We start from the raw sequence: 18493 nt of genomic DNA, 5'->3' as shown, positions 1-18493 counted from the left end.
TTCCGAAAAAAACTTAAGTCTACAGGAAAAAATAAACTTCTTGGGAACGAATATTTAGAGAAAACCAGCCGTGCAATAAAACTAAGATGGCTTCACAGTATTGCTTTAATAAAGCCTTCGCCGCTATGCTAATATAATTACACTTCAAACTACAGCCTCCTGCAAATAAGATTAGGAATCTCCGCCCTGGCGGTCAACCTAATAAAGATTATTACTATCTCATAACGACACTTTAGAAACTCATACTTTTTATTACATTTCTTATGAAGCTCGTCGGAGTCTACGATGAGAGAATATTGTTTTGTGATATTAAATTACAAGATCGCTTTTTCTAGGAATATCTATGGAAAAGTGTGTACTTCCAATATACGAAGGTACTAGCGTACGCCCGCAACTTCGTCTGCCTTCACACGCATGTCGCAAAGTATGTTCTAACTGACATCCACTATAAATATAAACTACCTCCCGGCTAAATGTCATACGTCGAATAATTTTCGAGATTTCGTGATCTTACGCTTTTATATTAATACCTATTTAGACTTAGATAATAAATAATAAAAAATAAATAAATATACTTAAACAATACACATGACTATCTTCTAGCCCCAAACTAAGCATACAGAGTACCTAGCTTGTGTTCTATGATATAATTCTTACGGCGAAATTAGCGTCAATAAAGCGAAGTATTTTACATTTAAGTACTAATTGCTTTTAAAGCCATATTTATGTCCTTAGATTAATATAATTCTTATAAATATTTCAAAAATTTAAATTAACATGGGGGACTCATACACGTAACTGATGGTAAATTACAATACAGTATCATTCATGTGTAAGTCCGACTCGGACTTTGCCGGATATAATTATTTAAAAACTTTTATACCGACAAAATTTTACTTTGAAATATTTTCTTTCTCTTACCTAATAAGTTAACACTTTTCATTTTAGCTTAACCTTTGTTTAAGAAGCTTTAATAACCCTTTTTTTTCATTAATCAGTAATTATCTGCTGAGTTGAGGAAAGTCCGGAAACTTTTTTTTATCAGCTTCCCTATTTTATTAACAATACCAATTACTTCGATATTTCGGAGTTAAAAGGTATTAATGGGAAAAATTGTTTCCTTGATTTTTTTGTATTAAGATGAAAATAATATCTTAAATGGCTTCCGGACAAAACAGTTAATTAGGCAATTTTAAGAATACGTCTCGATTTTTTTTTCATTCTTTTCAAGTTAGCCCTTGACTACAATCTCACCTGATGGCAAGTGATGATGCGGGGTAAGTATTTTCCGGTAGGGTGGTAACTAGCCTCGGCTGAAACCAGCCAGACCTGGACCAATTAAGAAAGCCTCAATCAGCCCAGCTGGGTATCGAACACAGGACCTTCGTCTTGTAAATCGACCGCGCTGACCACTGCGCCACAGAGGTCGTCAAATTTGAGAAGACGATTTTCTACAAACGTTAACGCTTCGAAAACTAATAAAATTTATGGTAATGACAGATCCGATTGATATCTTGATCACGTGACCTATCGTCAAATGTCATACCAATGCATTTTCTAATTTAGGAAGCGTTTTCGATTGTAGAAAGAGAATCGTAGGGCCACATAGCTCCATGCCCTTGTCGAGGTAAATACGTAACATTACAAATCCTATGTTTTAGTATACAGCACTAAGAAAAGAAGGGAGGAAAAAGAGACAGAACAAAAAAGTGAGAGAGTGAAAGAAAACATCAGGAAGGTCAGTCAATGCGGTTCCGTGCTGCGTTATTTTTAGTCCGTGCAAGTCAGACATGCCCTGTCGACTGCCGGCAGAAATCCGGAGGGATTTTTTTCCTCCCTGAAAAAAAAAAGTCGACACTCACTCACTCCGCACTCCTTTGAAACGCAAAGCACACTTCAAAAATCTTTAATAAAGCTTTCAATTTCACCTACAGTTCCACGTATGCTACCCCTACCCACCGCAGTGGGGCGAGTCGTACGCGCAAACCATGGTGCTGATGCGGTTCATCCTCTACTATTCCCTGCCGCTTGCCGTCATCGCCTTGTTCTACGTGCTCATGGCGCGCCATCTAGTGCTGAGCACACAGAACATGCCGGGAGAGATGCAGGGAACACAGAGACAGGTAAATACCATACCCGCCGCAGTGGAGCGTGTTGTATGCGCAAACCATGGTGCTCATGCGCTTCCTGCTCTAATACTCCCAGCCGCTCATGGCGCGCCATCTAGTGCTGAGCTCACAGAACAAGCTGAGAGAGATACAAGGAACGCAGAGACAGGCATGAAACTACACTGCAATGTACTGTATTTTTTTTTATAAAAACATAATACTTTACATAAACACAGGTGAAAAAATAAATTATGTATAGAATTGGCCCTAATGTACATCCCTGAGGAACTCATATTTTTTCATTTAAAATTAAGTAGGTGAGTATAATGTATTCACGTGCAAAACTAATTTAGTTCTACATTATATTATGCAAGTATTATTATAAACTATTGTAGTATAAACATTAACAATATAAACATATAATGTACCTACTTGTTAACAATCTACATAATAATTTCAGCCCACGGAATATCTATTTTCCCGCATGATTAAATTATAAATCGTTTTTGCGTGATTAATTTACAAGTTAACAACAAGTTGTATAAACTAATTATAACAATATCCGATTAATTATATCTAAATAACATTTATATATTAATTTCATTATAGTCATTATCGGCCTATTTTAACATTAATTTATCAAATTTTATGACAGATCTTTATCACATGGCCTGTCGATAGCAAATGTCATTTCTATACATTTTTCTAGTTTTCGAAGCGTTTTCGATCGTAGAAAGAGAATCGACGTGCCACTTGTATACAGGGGCAGGCCCTTCCATATAGGAGAGGGGATATGGAGCTTAGACCCAACACGCAGCTCTAATGCGGGTTGGCGGGCTTAGGGTGATAATATTTCTTTAACGACCATTATTGGATGTTAATGATAATGACCAGGACCGATGGCTTCTAAGCGTTATTCACGTTGGTTCACTTCACATGTTAATTTTGTCCATGGGCTTGTAGTCTAGTTGCTTCTCAATGGCTTTGTTGAAACTTTACAATATAGAACAAAACAGATACCGGCTTATAATTGTCTGGATGGAACTATGAATACTGTAAATTCTAGACTATCGTGTAGCGTGTAATTTGTATTCTAGAATTCAGTTACACTGCTAAACTATTTAGGAACAATTAATCCGCAATGCTAGAACTAGTTTGTTTGTGTATAGTTTGAATTGTTGGAATGTAGCTGTGCATTTCAATGTAAGACTTCATAGTAATAAATGATTGATTTAATTACACCGTTGTTCTCGTAGTTAGCGATTCATTAAGTCTCGGATTCGAGTCTTGGGTTGGGCTAGTAAAAGTTGAATAATATGGTAATTTATATGTAGACATATAAGTAAAGGAAGGTACAGTTTTACCAATATTAGCAACTTTTACAAAAATTAATTGCCTAGCACCTGTGATATTTTTTATACTATAGATCGGTTACGTTCCTACGAAATCACCGCAAAAAGTGATCCGAATAGCCTACAACTCTGAACGCACACATGTACAATTTTGTCTTTAATTCCATTATATCGCTCTCCCTATATTCACTGGCTTAAGGCCCTTTATGCACTGCATGTAGGGCGAGCGATTCGTTAGAGAATTAGAGAAATCAACGATTTATTAGAGAAAGGCTAAAGAAAACTAAATGAAATTGTTGTAAATGTTACTCCTTCAATGAAATTATGTTTTTTTGATAAAATAAAAACGACTTTAATTAACCACAATATCCATTTGTCACAGATGCGAGCTAGAAGAAAAGTGGCGTTAACAGTGCTCGCCTTTGTGCTAGTGTTCGCCGCTTGCTTCCTTCCCTCACACGTCTTCATGATGTGGTTCTATTACTGGTTTGTATACACTTGTTGTTACTAAGTAATTTGTAATTTTCACCATCATCTATTTGTAATGATCCACAGCAGGACCAAGTCTCTACTTAGGTATATAAGAGGGGAGTACGCTGCGTGTACAACGCTGATTGACTTTGAGCCTTCATAACCACTTTAACGTCCAGGTCCGTCCAGGGTTTAAAAGTAAATTGCTCCACAAAATACAGTAAACTGCTCGTGAAATGCCAAAAACTTACCAATTTCATTTCACAACATTAATCAACATCGAACACACAACATAGAAATATCTATGCACCATATTAAAGCACACGTTTTCTAGAAAAAATCAATACATTACAACTTATAGAAATATTCAATAAAACTATGAAAACTTTATTATGGTTAAGAAGGTCACAGTTAGTGACTAATTTTCGTATCCGTTGGTAATCACTGGCAACACGCACTGTTTGAAAACTTTCGTCTTCATGCACTGAGGAATTACGTGCATCAATTATCATTACCATTAACAACCCAACCCAAATTAGGTCCACTGTTGAGTATGAGAAGGGTTAGACCTTAGTCCACAACGCTGGCCAAATGCAGATTGGCAGACTTCACACACGTAGAGAACTAAAACAATTTTAAGTATGCAGGGTATCTCACGATGTTTTCCTTCACCATTTGAGACACGTGATGTTTAATTTCTTAATATGCACAAAAATGAAAAATGGAAGTGCATGCCCTGGACCAGATTCGAACCAACGCCTTCCAAATCCAAGGCAGAGGCTATGACGTCACATTCCGTGCATATAGAGTACTAAATAGTGAGTCTGTTGCAGCCCCACTGCCCAAGAGGACTACAACTCGTGGTGGCACGGGCTGCGCATCGTGGGCTTCTGCTTCTCCTTCCTCAACAGCTGCGTCAACCCCATCGCGCTCTACTGCACCAGCGGCATCTTCCGGAAGCACTTCAATAGGTAACTATGTTCCTCAGCTCAGACCAATTAGATAGGGACCTGACTCGCTAGACGTTACCCCTCTGTCAAAATATAAGATCAACGATCTAACGCATTTATAATGACTGTTTCTATATCTATGTTCCATTGCTGCAATCGTCTTTTCAGGTGAAGTGATCTCTAAAAATGGTTTGTGCAGGAGAATGGTGTGAAAAAACGGTCAACAACTTCTAATTTATTTTCTTCTTCTAAGTAATATTTAAAATAATAACCGCGGGGCGCTATTTACTATAAAATAATTAATAATTAGTCATCGTGATAACCCAATAGATATGACCTCGGCCTCCGATTCCTGAGGGCGTATGTTTGAATCTGGTCCGGGGCATGCACCTCCAACACTTTTCAGTTATGTGCATTTTGAGATATTGAATATCACGTATCTCAAACGGTGAAGGAAAAACAGCGTAAGGAAATCTGCATACCTGAGAATTTTCTTAATACATGTGTGAAGTCTGCCAATCCGCATTGGGCCAGCGTGGAGGGCTCTTATTCTGAGAGGAGACTCGTGTCACAGAGACCCGAATATGAGTTGATAATGATGATGAAGAATCTGATAGTCAAAAACCCGACTGCACTAAAAAGACCTAAAGAAAGTTGATGATCTATAGGTACTTATAATAAATCTGTAGAGAGGTCAATTCTGTACATGAAATATATTTCCAAAATAATTATCTTAAGGTGATTAGTGATCGATAGTGATGCCAAAAATGCAATCAGTAAAATTTTTATCTGTCTGTATGTATGTTCGTTATGGAAACAAAAACTACTCGACGGATTTTAACGAAACCTGGTACAATTATTCTTCATACTCCTGGGCAGGTTATAGTATACTTTTCATCACGCTACGCTATAAGAGCAGAGCAGTGAAGAGAAATTTTGGGAAAACGGGAGAAGTTACTCCATTTTTACAGCGATACTACAGTAAGGGCTGGATTGAAGAGGTCTAAGGGCTGACGAAGTAGAAAATAAAATTAAAATAAACTATAAATAAAATAAACCTTGCTTGGGTTGGCACCATAGATTAGCGGGTTCAGGGTGGTAATGCTAATTTGTGCAACAACCACCAGACCAGAACCTCCGGCTTAAAGTGCTCTCCGAGGCACAGGGGAGTAACACTACCAACATCCCAACTCAGGGCTGAGTCTTACTGCTAAAATTTATTAGAAGAAACAAAAGCTCAGTACACCTTAGTCTGACCCAAGATTTGAATCCAGGACCTCGTGATTGAGGTCACATAAGCTAAATATTCTTTTTCTCCTTTATTTTTCTGTATTGTATGTTTCTTTGTAGTGTACAATAAAGTGTATTTTCATTCATTTTTCATTCCATTCATTTCATATTCAACCAACGAGCCAGTTCACTTTCACTCAGAAGGAAAATAAAAGGCGTACCTAATATCATTATCCTTACTGAACCACAGTTAAAACCAGCTAAACCATCATGTGTAAGCAATTAGATATTAATAAGTAAATGGAGGGTCTCTGGGCTAATAATGTTTTAATGGGTTTTGTCTTTGGCGAATTGATTTTACCCGATAAATGGCTTTTGATGTCGTACGTAAATTTATAATGTAGTGTTTGGTGCCACGTAGCGTATGGTTTGGGGTTTCAAATTAATCAGAATTTGCCAATATGCGTCACTTAAAGCTTGTTACAAGTAAATAGACGTTTAATATTTTACCAATATTGAGATGATTTGAGATTGAGATGCCACAGACAGATAGCAGTCACTTAAAACACCCCTATTTAACACTTGTAACCTATGTATGTAAGAAAATCTTGGAATCTAAATTTGACCCAGTTTCCGGTCTTCGATTAGAATGAAATTTTGCACACGACCTAAGTTCTGATGACAATACATGATTAGCTAAGAAACATCATGAGACATCCAATGTGGCGGCCTCCACAAGATGGCGGACTGGCTGTTGGAAATCCACCCCCATGATATGGATATCAAATGAAAGGGTTTGCTGTCAGGAATACGAAAAAAATAATCACGTGACTTAAATCAAATATTTGTAATTTTGAGTGCGTGCTAAAGGCGTGTTTTTTAGTTTTTAAACTATTTAAAGTTATTTTGCTTCAGGGTTTAATGAAACCGCTGTGCTTGAGCTCATTCTCTCTTCTTTTTCTCAACACTCTGGTACTACGTTTTAAAGCATTTACATAAGAGCCATGATAGCCCAGTGGATATGACCTCTGCCTCCAATTCCGGAGGGTGAGTTCGAATTCGGTCCGGAGCATGCACCTCCAACTTTTAAGTTGTGTACAAAAGTGGCGTACAAAAACAGAAGCCTTAAAAGATCTCTCGCGCACATCTTAATGTCTGTCTGTCACAGTATATTTTCTCGGAATCTGCTGGACCAATTAAGTTGAATTCCTGTGTCCCAAACGCAGAGGTAAAATAAGTCTGCTGAGGAATAATTAAAAAGCGGATATAGAAAATACTGTTAAAAAAAAAAAAAAAAATTCTGGTTTCCTACATTTATTTGTACTTACATTATAAATAAAGCGTAGTAATATAGAAGAAACCATAATACACGATGCGAATATCCGATAATCCTAATACGGTTCATTAATTATTTACGTTCAGTATCGGAAAGCCGTGTATTTTTTCTAGTATAAAAAGAACTCATTTATAGAAAGTTTTCTCCTCTTTTAAAACAGAAAAATTCTAAAACCCGTTTTCGAACAAGCTTTTTATATATTTATCAACCCATATTCGGCTCACTGCTAAGCTCGAATCTCCTCTCAGAATGAGATGGGTCCACCACGCTGGCCAATGCGGATTAAGAGACTTCACACACGCAGAGAATTAAGAAAATTCTCTGGTATGCAGGTTTCCTCACGATGTTTCTCCTTTACTGTTTGAGACACGGGATATTTAATTTCTTAAAATGCACACAACTGAGAAGTTGGAGGTGCATGCCCCGGACCGGATTAGAACCCACACCCTCCGAAATTGGAGGCAGAGGTCATAAATCTATGTAAGGAACCCTAAAAATGTAAAAAAAAACACATTACTGAACTCGTACAAGGCAGGTAAACCCTTGACCTTTTTATCAATGAATCATTCATTCGAATCGTTTCAGCTCACACGAATTTTTATTTTCCCAACGTACCTTATATTAGATTAAGGGTGAAAATCTCTGAGACGTGATAATGTCACCCCTCCCAACCCCTCTGTTTATTAACTTCTAATGGGCCCGGTTGATTCGATTTTGATGTTCTCCCCCGATTTAATACATTTATCCTATTAAGGATGATAACGTGACTTAGAAGGCTACTTTAACGAGATATGTATTAAGAGGAACACTCAAATTAGTCTATTCAGTTGATTAAAAGTGTACCTACCTAATTTTAACGAATCTATCGTGAGAAAATCTGCATACCTGAGAATTTTCTTCATTTTCCAAGTGTATGAAGTCTGCCAATCCACCATTTGGCCACCGTGGTGGATTAATGCGTTTCATTCTTAGAGGAGAATCGTGCTCAACAGTGTTGACACAATCAAACCAATTTTGATTCTTTTACTAATAGAATGCCATGTTATTAGCGAGTGTCAAAGGCTATATTTTATCCCCGTATTCCTACTGGAACGGGAACTAAGCAGGTGAAACCACGCGGCGTTTGCTAGTCGAATGTATTTAAACGAACTATCACATCTATATACACTTAACTATACAAATATTATAATTTTGACGGCCTCCGTGGCGCAGTGGTATGCGCGGTGGATTTATTGACGGAGGTCCTGGGTTCGAGCCCCGGCTAGGCCGATTGAGGTTTTTCTTAATTAGTCTAGGTCTAGCTGGTGGGCGGCATCGGCCGTGGCTAGTTACCACCCTACCGACAAAGACATACCGCCAAGCGATTTAGCGTTCCGGTACGATGTCGTGTAGAAACCGAAAGGAGTGTGGATTTTCATCATCCTCCTAACAAGTTAGCCCGCTTCCATCTTAGATTACATCATCACTTACCATCAGGTGAGATTGTAGTCAAGGGCTAACTTGTAAACAATAAATATATATATATATATATATTTATTTTGCAAACGAGTTAGACTAAAAAATTTAATTAGGTTAATCCGTATTTATGAGTTACTTTCCTCAACCTACACGAAAAAAGTAAAAACATTTTTTTAACTTTTCCTACTTTCATCAAAACTGTATGTGCATTTCAACTTTGCAACTCGTTGAACTACGTCGGTGACTGATCAGTGAATCGTCTCATTTCTGATTCGATCACGCAGAGGTACTCCGAACATACTCGTAGCTCTCCATCGCCCGAGTCACTTTGAGCCTTCCTGAGTTAGCGAAAATTAAGTTAATATTAAACATAAACATGTTATTTTCTTCCAAGGCAAAAACTTTTCATGCCCCGCCCATTGCCACTTGAACTTTTCAACTCGTTGAACTAAGTCGGTGACTTTGATCAGTGAATCGTCTCATTTCTGATTCGATCACGCGGAGATACACCGAACATACTCGTTGCTCTCCATCGCCCTAGTAACTTTGAGCCTTCCTGAGTTAGCGAAAACGAAGTTAATATTAAAGATAAACATGTTATTTTCTTCCAAGGTAAAAACTTTACATGCCCCGCCCATTGCCACTTGAATTTTTCAACTCGTTGAACTACGTCGGTGACTGATCAGTGAATCGTCTCATTTCTGATTCGATCACGCGGAGATACTCCGAACATACTCGTAGCTCTCCATCGCCCGAGTAACTTTGAGCCTTCCTGAGTTAGCGAAAATGAAGTTAATATTAAACATAAACATGATTTCATCCAAGGTAAAAACTTTACACGCCCCGCCCATTGCCACTTGAACTTTTCAACTCGTTGAACTACGTCAGTGACTTTGATCAGTGAATCGTCTCATTTCTGATTCGATCACGCGGAGATACTCCGAACATACTCGTAGCTCTCCATCGCCCGAGTAACATTGAGCCTTCCTGAGTTAGCGAAAACGAAGTTAATATTAAACATAAACATGTTATTTTCTTCCAAGGTAAAAACTTTTCATGCCCCGCCCACTGCCACTTGAACTTTTCAACTCGTTGAACTACGTCGGTGACTTTGATCAGCGAATCGTCTCATTTCTGATTCGATCGCGCAGAGGTACTCCGAACATAGGTACTCGTAGATCTCTCCATCGCCCGCGTGACTTTGAGCCATCAAGTATCAACCTTAGTTGGCAAAAATGAGCTAAATATTACACAATAGGGCCGTGATATCCCAGTGGATATGACCTCTGCCCTGCCTTCGATTCGGAGGGCGTAGGCTCGAATCCGGTCCGAGGCATGCACCTCCAACTTTTCAATTGTGTGCATTTTAAGAAATTAAATATGACGTGTCTCAAACAGTGAAGGAAAACATCGTGAGGAAACCTGCATACCAGAGAATTTTCATAATGCTCTACCTATGTGAATACTGCCAATCCGCATTGGGCCAGCGTGGTGGACTATTGGCCTAACCCCTCTCATTATAAGACGAGACTCGTGCTCAACAGTGAGCCGATTATAGGTTGCTAATGATGGATGATTAAACATGTTATTATCTTCCAAGGTACCTCCTATGCCGCAGCGGGTCAGCTCACGGGCAGCGTGGCTCTCTCTCTCTCTCCACCTCGAGACGTCTGACCTCCAGCAGGAAGACCAACATCAGCATGGTGCCCCGGACGTAAGAACTACCTTCCTTCTATATGACTCCTACCTACACCACACAATATAATAGTACAAACCTATACTCATTTATTTATTCACTAGCGGACACCCGCGACTTCGTCCGCGTGGAAATCAATGTAAACTTTCAAGCCCTATTTCACCACTTTAGAGTTTGAATTTTAAAATTTTTTTAATCCCATTATATTTCGTAATTTTTCTTTATGATTTATGAACAAATTTTTAAAACTGTAACTCTAAAAATGAAGAACTTTCGATAGAAACTTTCAACCCCTATTTCACCCCTTTCTTATTCTATTTTCGCAATAAAAAGTATTTTATAATCTTCTCCGTATTAAACTAATTAAACTGTGCTAAGTTTCATTTGAATTCATTCAGTAGTTTCAGCGTGATGCCCAAATAACAAAAAAAAACACGGACAGACAGACAGATAGACAGATAAAAAATCGAAAAGAAATATTTTTAGCTTTAGTATCGATTATATAATGATCCCCAACAAAAATTTAATTTCTAAAGATGTACAGAATTCGTATTATAAGTATAGATTCTAGATGGCGCTGGCGTCCTTTATGCCACGGTAACGTTTGGTGTTACAAATGGTATAAGTAAAATCTTAAATTGCAAATTAATGTATAGAATTCGACCACTTTTATTATAAGTATATAAAACACAACAACAACTTTAAAACATTGTAAAAATCCATGCCTCCCGATAGGAGGCTTTATAAACTTTTTTTAAATTAAATAATTAAGTTTTTTACAAATTAAACCGTATGAGTTCGAAACTAGTCGGGCATACTCCGACGTTTGAACACGTGAGTTTTAGCCGTGTTTCATAATCAATTAATATAATTAATTAGGTACATTATCATTGAAGATTTTTTTAATTAAAACTTAGTTCAGACTTAGTACTTGAAAGATAAAAATCGTATTTAAATTATTACTACAAAATGTACTCGTATTGTACAGGATTTTCAAAATTAATTTCAATACTAAGCAATTTCAGATTGATAATAGTTTCAATTAGGTATAGAATACATAATAATGGAAGGTATTACCTAATCATTTTACTATGAATCCCTAATTACTTTAACTAAACTGACAAGTCTAATAGTGCTATCTCTAGTCTATTGTTCTCTGTTGAAAAGGATAGCGATAATATTTCACCTGTCAATTTAAATGAGTTAAAATATTTAGTACTGCGCCCACCCTCGTAAAATTAATTTTAGATATTAAAGATTATTGTGATTATTATGCTAAAAATGTCACGGTACTTTAATTGATCTCTTGTTTAGTTAACCCTTGACTTCGATTTCGGCCTGTTAAGTGATGATGTAGTCCAAGATTGTAACGGGCTTACTTGAGAAGTAATGCATCTATTTATTGTCTTTGCGGCAGCATACTGGAACCACAGATTAATCTATACTAATATTATAAAGAGGTAAAGTTTGTAAGTTTGTAAGTTTGTAAGTTTGTAACAATTTTTTGAAATGGGGTAATCTTCGGAACTACTGGACCGATTTTAAAAATTCTTTCACCAGTAGAATGCTACGTTATCGGGGAGTGCTATAGGCTATATTTTATATTTCTATCATATATAACTACTGAGATATTGCGGGTTTTCTCTTACAGGTCAAACCGAAAAACTTACTTATTCGCATGCGCTGCCTCAACCATTGCGTATAACTGAAATAAATGTATGGAGGCTTTTTGAACCTTTAAAAGTTCTACAAAAAAGTCCACGACACCATATATCTATTATCTATCTTTTATATTTTAGCAGATATAGTACCTTTAGTACTTTAATAAATTATTTAAATTTTAAACTAAGGTTTACGTCATTATTTACACAACTAAACTTAAATCCTTATCAAAATAAATGATTTAATAATCACAAGGATATTATAGAGATCAGATTTGCCCTTTACAGTATGTTAATTAGTTATATAGTTTCGGAGATAATACAAAATTTCTGAAAGTCGCAGAAATGCCGCTATATGACGCCCCGCGGTTTCAATTACGTGGTTCCCGTTCCCGTATGAATATGAGGACCAAACATAGTCTATGACACTCGCAAATAATGTAGCTTTCTATTGGTAAAAGAATTTTCCAAATCGGTCCAGTAGATCCAGAGATTACCCCCGACAACCCCACAAACTTTACCTCTTTATAGTATTAGCATAGAAGTCGCTTGGGAAATTATAGTCTTTTAGTCATTGCACCACGCACAAAAGGCTGGACCAATTTTGCTGAAGGTAGGGATAGGATAGAGGTTAGGGAAGGGTTAGGATAGAGGTAATTTAGGGAAAGTGTAGGGTAGGGTAGGGTAGGGGTAGTGTAGGGTAGGGGCAAGGTAGAGGTAGGGGAAGGATATGGAACGTATAGGGTAGGGGAGGAGTAGGATAGGGGTAAGGTAGGGTAGGGGTAGGGTACGGGTAAGTTAGGGTTAGGGTAGGGATAAGATAGGGGTAGGGAAGGGTTAGGGTTTGCGGTAGGATAGGAGTAAGGTAGGGGTAGGGTAGGGGTAGATTAGGGGTAGGGTAGGATAGGTTACGGGTAGGGTTAGGGTAGGGTAAGGTGGGGGGAGGGAAGGGTTAGCGTTAGCGGTAGGGTAGGAGTAAGGTAGGGGTAGGGTAGGGTAGGGTAAGGTTGGGTAGGCTTACGAGCAGGGTAAGGTAGAGGTAGAGAAGTTTACATTAATTTTTACGCGGACGAAGTCGCGGGCGTCCGCTAGTCAATAATATACAGATGGAGCGTACGGAACACGACGGTGTCGTACCCGTCACGGATATGAAATTCAAAAACTTGTTCTCTTGTTAGTACGATACGAACCGTCGCATCAGTAATTTTCAATATTACTTAAGAAAAATGGCGTCTTATGTTTTAAATATTTTAAAAACTGTTCTCAAAAACTAAAGAAATAAGATGGAGTATTTTTGATTACGGGTTATTATAGATTTTTATATTAATTTACGTAATTGTTAGTGTTAAATTTTGAAATACAAATAATGAAAAAAGTTTGTTTATGTAGATGTCAAGGAGACGCGTGACTTTTGTTTTTTTTTTGTGGTTTGCACCGGCTTCAGCGCGCAGTTTGTAAAGACTTTCTCTGGTTACTCTGTGACTGGAACTAACACAGTTGCTGCTAAATCACTTGGTGGTACATCTTTGCTTGTATGGTAGTAACTAGCTACGGCCGATGGCTCATACAAGACTAGACCTGAGACCATTTATAAAATATAAAATCCCAAAATGAACCGAATTGGGAATCGAGACCAGCTGACTTATTCACTATTTTGGTATTTATTATCAACGTATTAAAATAAACATCACTGTCATCTACCTACTATAACAATGGTACCTACTCAACCTTTTTCTCAAACACGTGTTAGTCATGGTGTCTCGGGCCACAAAAATAAATAAATAATTTCTTAGGTTTTTGCAATAGGAATAATAATAGTTTTTTTAATTGTATTTAAATTAAAAGTATGCTAATCTCTGAAATCAACTACTACGGTAATAAGTATAACGAAACGCGTGATGCGGCAGGCAACTACCGGTAGGTGAAAGGCGCGCGCGGTTAGTTTTCAAAATGGTTTAATTACTATCAGATTTTCTAGATGGGCCAACAACAGAAGCCTGGAGGGCCGCAGGTTGAGTATAGCGGTACTATAAGATATCCAGTAGCCGGATGTTACATAGAATCTCAATTTCGTATATGTCAACTAACACACGTCAAAGACAGTGTAATAGCCTGCTGGATGTGTCTATTGAAAACTACCGCAATACTAGCACTACGCTACAGAGCTAATGTATGTTTTGTAAAATATCTTTGACTTGAACAATGTAAACCGGCCGTAACGGTCGAGCCCCAAATCATTTTTTGTCTGAACTAAGTTTTTAATTAATCGCAAGAGATATTTATTCGGTAACGAATATAATATCGATTGTTTTCGTTTTGACGAGGGTCGCTTCCATGAAGGTTTTGTTTTGGAAATTTATGAGTTATTGTCTCGTTTTCTGCTGATGTAAATGAAATGTATAAACACAAAAGAGTTGTGGGGATACCGTTTAATATCATTGTTTCAATCCTGACATGTTTTAATGATAAAATAATAAATATTAATAAAATAAGAGCATTTTTCAAAATGTTCTTTTCGTCGTAGGGTGGTAAGGTTAGGGTTGCTACGAAACAAAGGCATTGGCAACTTTTTTTTTTTATTCTTTACAAGTTAGCCCTTGACTACAATCTCACCTGATGGTAAGTGATGATGCAATCTAAGATGGAAGAGGGCTAACTAATTAGGATGAGGATGAAAATCCACTCCCCTTTCGGTTTTGAAAAAAAAATATGTCTGGTACTTGGATATTTGAGTATCTGGACCCTTAACCTTAACCCTTATCTGGACCTACCAAATCGACCACAGTCCAAACTCCATAATTGGTTACCATACTTACGAGTACCTATGGGAGGAGCATTGACTTTTGCCTTTCTATAGTGAGATAAGTCTGGCTGTTGCAGGCTCTCAGCTCAGACCAATTATTGTATAGGACCTGCCTCGCTAGACGTTACTTTTCTGTCAAAGTATATACTGACGGCTGGATACTGGCGGCTTGAGACTGTTTTGTTTGGAAGTCCATGCAAGAGGCCTATGTCCAGCAGTGGGCGTCCATCGGCTGATAATGATGATGATGATGATTACTGGTCCTTCTATATCATTGGTATTCTCTGGCTTTCAATCTCTCAGTACGGAAACTAAACCCAACATATTATTATATGAAACGGCGAGGCGTCTGTTTCTGCTATATATCTAAATAAACTCGAAAAACAAAGACCCTATGTCCTTTTACGACTATTACAATAGCTATGTAGTCCCGGTTGACTCACTAATTGGTTTCTGAACTGGGCTTTTTGCTAAACCAATTAACTTGTACTCGTATTTATAGCAAAAACAGTGCCGTTCCGTATTTAATCCGCGACCTTTTGTTTGCGGTGGTGGGTTGGTGCACACAGTGGTGGATTTACCAGTAAGCTAAATAGGCTGGAACCTAGGGTGGCAGATTTTAGATGGCGGCAAATTTGACCCAAAAAACTGTCTCTTCTACAGAAACAAAGAAAATGTACCAAACGATAATTTTAATATTGTACGTCCTGCACACTCCTACTAAAATATTAAAACACAAAATTTTATTGACACAATTCGTCGTTATCAACCCATATTCGGCTCACTGCTGAGCTCGAGTCTCCTCTCAGAATGAGAGGGGTTAGGCCAATAGTCCACCACGCTGGCCCAATGCGGATTGGCAGACTTCACACACGCAGAGAATTAAGAAAATTCTCTACTATGCAGGTTTCCTCACGATGTTTTCTTTCACCGTTTGAGACACGTGATATTTAATTTCTTAAAATGCACACAACTGAAAAGTTGGAGGTGCATGCCCCGGGCCGGGCCGGTAAATTAAACATTATTAGTTTTAAAAACCACCACATTAGTTACTTTCTAACTCGACTTTTTAATTTAAATTACTTAAATAAAATATTTTAGTAAAACAAAATGTAAAACGTCTTAGCACAATATCTCGTGTTACAAAATAAATAGAATTTTAATTTAAAGTTGTATCATTCTAATTACCAAATGAAAAAAAACAAGCAAACAGGTGCGATATCACGCGATCTGTTTCTATATCTATGGTACGTAGCGTACCTTCTCACACTACAGGTGGTTTTTTTAAAGATAGAACGTTGTTCAGACGGCCCCGCCTACGTTTGATTGAGGTTTTAATTGCTTCGTGGCATTATATATAGAATTCCGGACCGGATTCGAACCCACACCCTCCGGAATCGGAGGCAGAGGTCATATCCACTGGGCTATCACGGCTCATTGACACAATTAAAGGTACCTAATTGTATTGATTGCGAACTAGGATATCGGATTTCAGAATTCAGTAGAAGCTTCAAAAATTCAATAGCCTACTGGCGGCAAATTTTTAAATCCGCCACTGGGTGCACATTTGCCGAGTGCCGTGCAGTTGGTGCAATTCTACGCTAGATGGAATAGACGATTTACGTTCATTTATATTTCTCTCTAGAGATAGATAGTACTTGTAGTAGATCGAGAGATAGATAGTACTCGTAGTAGAGCTTTTTGTGACAGATACTTATTTCTAGAAATTACCCCGTTTCAACAAACAAACACGAGATTTTCCGCTTTATATATTATCTATTCAGTATTCATCATCATCATCAATAACAAACGATGGACGTGTACTTACACTGCACTGCTGAGCTCAAGTCTCCTCTCAGAACGAGAGGGGTAGGGCCAATAGTCCACCACGCTGGCCCAATGCGGATTGGCAGACTTCACACACGCAGAGAATTAAGATAATTCTCTGGTATGCAGGTTTCCTCACGATGTTTTCCTTCACCGATTGAGACACGTGATATTTAATTTTTTAAAATGCGCACAACCGAAAAGTTGGAGGTGCATGCCCCGGACCGAACTCGAACCCACACCCTCCGGAATCGGAGGCAGAGGTCATATCCACTGGGTTATCACGGCTCATATCATATCATAATAGACTATAAAAAATACTCGATCTTATTTTATTAGTATATTTGTCAACAGTTTTTAATACATTTAATAACATAAGACGCCATTTTTTTTAATAATATTGAAAATTACTGATACGACGCTTCGTGTCGTACTTTCTCGAGAATGTATTCGGTTTTGAATTTGTATTTGGAACGGCTGCATCCTTGCCGTGTTCCGTACGCTCTATCTGCCTATTATTCTTTGATCTATGCATTTTTTTTTTATTTTGTTTTTATTCTTTACAAGTTAGCCCTCGACTACAATCTCACCTGATGGTAAGTGATGATGCAGTCTAAGATGAAAGCGGGCTAACTTGTTAGGAGGAGGATGAAAATCCACACCCCTTTTGGTTTCTACACGGCATCGTACCGGAACGCTAAATCGCTTGGCGGTACGTCTTTGCCGGTAGGATGGTAACTAGCCATGGCCGAAGCCTCCCACCATCCAGACCTGGACTAATTAAGAAAATCTCAATCTGCCCCGGGATCGGACCTCCGTTTTGTAAATCCACCGCGCATACCACTGCGCCACGGAGGCCGTCAAAAATAAGGCATTAAATATATTCTCTGTCCCACAGAACAAGTGTCGGCCGAGACAGTAGCATCCGCCTCCTAAACAACGGCTCGAACCTCTGAGGAAGGCCCCGCCCGCTCGCCGCGGCTAACAACAATCAGGAGAGGAGCAAGGAGAACTACAGGAAGTGTCTAGTCTTCAAGCCGGACAACATGCCTCCCTTCCCCAAGTGCTGTGAGAGTGAAAACGGTCTGAAACTAGCCGAAACTAACATAGACTCTAAAGACATTAGCACGGAGAGTTTCCTTCTACCCATAGACAATTTTGGACGTAGTTAATTCAAATGGAAGTTTGGTGAAATGTCTAGACTATAAGAATAGGTTAATTTAATTTATGATACTAGATTCCGCGATGTCTGTTCGCGTGTAATTCTGTTTTTCACAAATCCCGCATAGATATTTCCGAAAAAAGAAACCTATGCTCCATGGTCCTGTATCACTATAGCAAAATTTATGTAAATCGGTTGCGCGTTTTTGAAAAGGTACAGACAGACACATTTTCGAATCTACGAGTAAATAAAATAGGTCATCACTCCCTCACTCATCACGAAAGCTGTTAGACGTACAAAGATGAAACTTGGCTGTATAGTTTATAGCGAACAAACGTCCGCTAAGAACGGATTTTACGAACGAATTAAGAGAGTGCAATATGTAATTTGATGGTTTCAAATGGTTCTGGATCTCAGATTCTGGAAAAATTAGGAGCCT

The 18493-nt window shown here is 38.2% G+C and overlaps 1 protein-coding gene across 1 annotated transcript in view; it reads left to right on the top strand.

The window, feature by feature from the left end:
- LOC112055215 (neuropeptide CCHamide-1 receptor-like) overlaps window positions 1–18289 on the top strand; it is a 90429-nt gene extending 72140 nt beyond the window's left edge. Inside the window, exons 4-8 of the mRNA XM_052887493.1 lie at window positions 1935–2123; window positions 3843–3946; window positions 4765–4902; window positions 10506–10619; window positions 17791–18289. Of these exons, the coding sequence (XP_052743453.1) occupies window positions 1935–2123; window positions 3843–3946; window positions 4765–4902; window positions 10506–10619; window positions 17791–17848 (603 nt within the window). The 3' untranslated portion in view covers window positions 17849–18289. The remainder of the gene's footprint in view (window positions 1–1934; window positions 2124–3842; window positions 3947–4764; window positions 4903–10505; window positions 10620–17790) is intronic.
- The last annotated feature ends 204 nt before the right edge of the window (window positions 18290–18493 follow it).

Source organism: Bicyclus anynana, chromosome 19, assembly GCF_947172395.1.
Source record: "Bicyclus anynana chromosome 19, ilBicAnyn1.1, whole genome shotgun sequence".
Classification (NCBI taxonomy): Eukaryota; Metazoa; Arthropoda; class Insecta; order Lepidoptera; family Nymphalidae; genus Bicyclus; species Bicyclus anynana.
The sequence above is the reverse complement of the archived record's forward strand: the minus strand, read 5'-3'. Positions and strand labels throughout refer to the sequence as shown.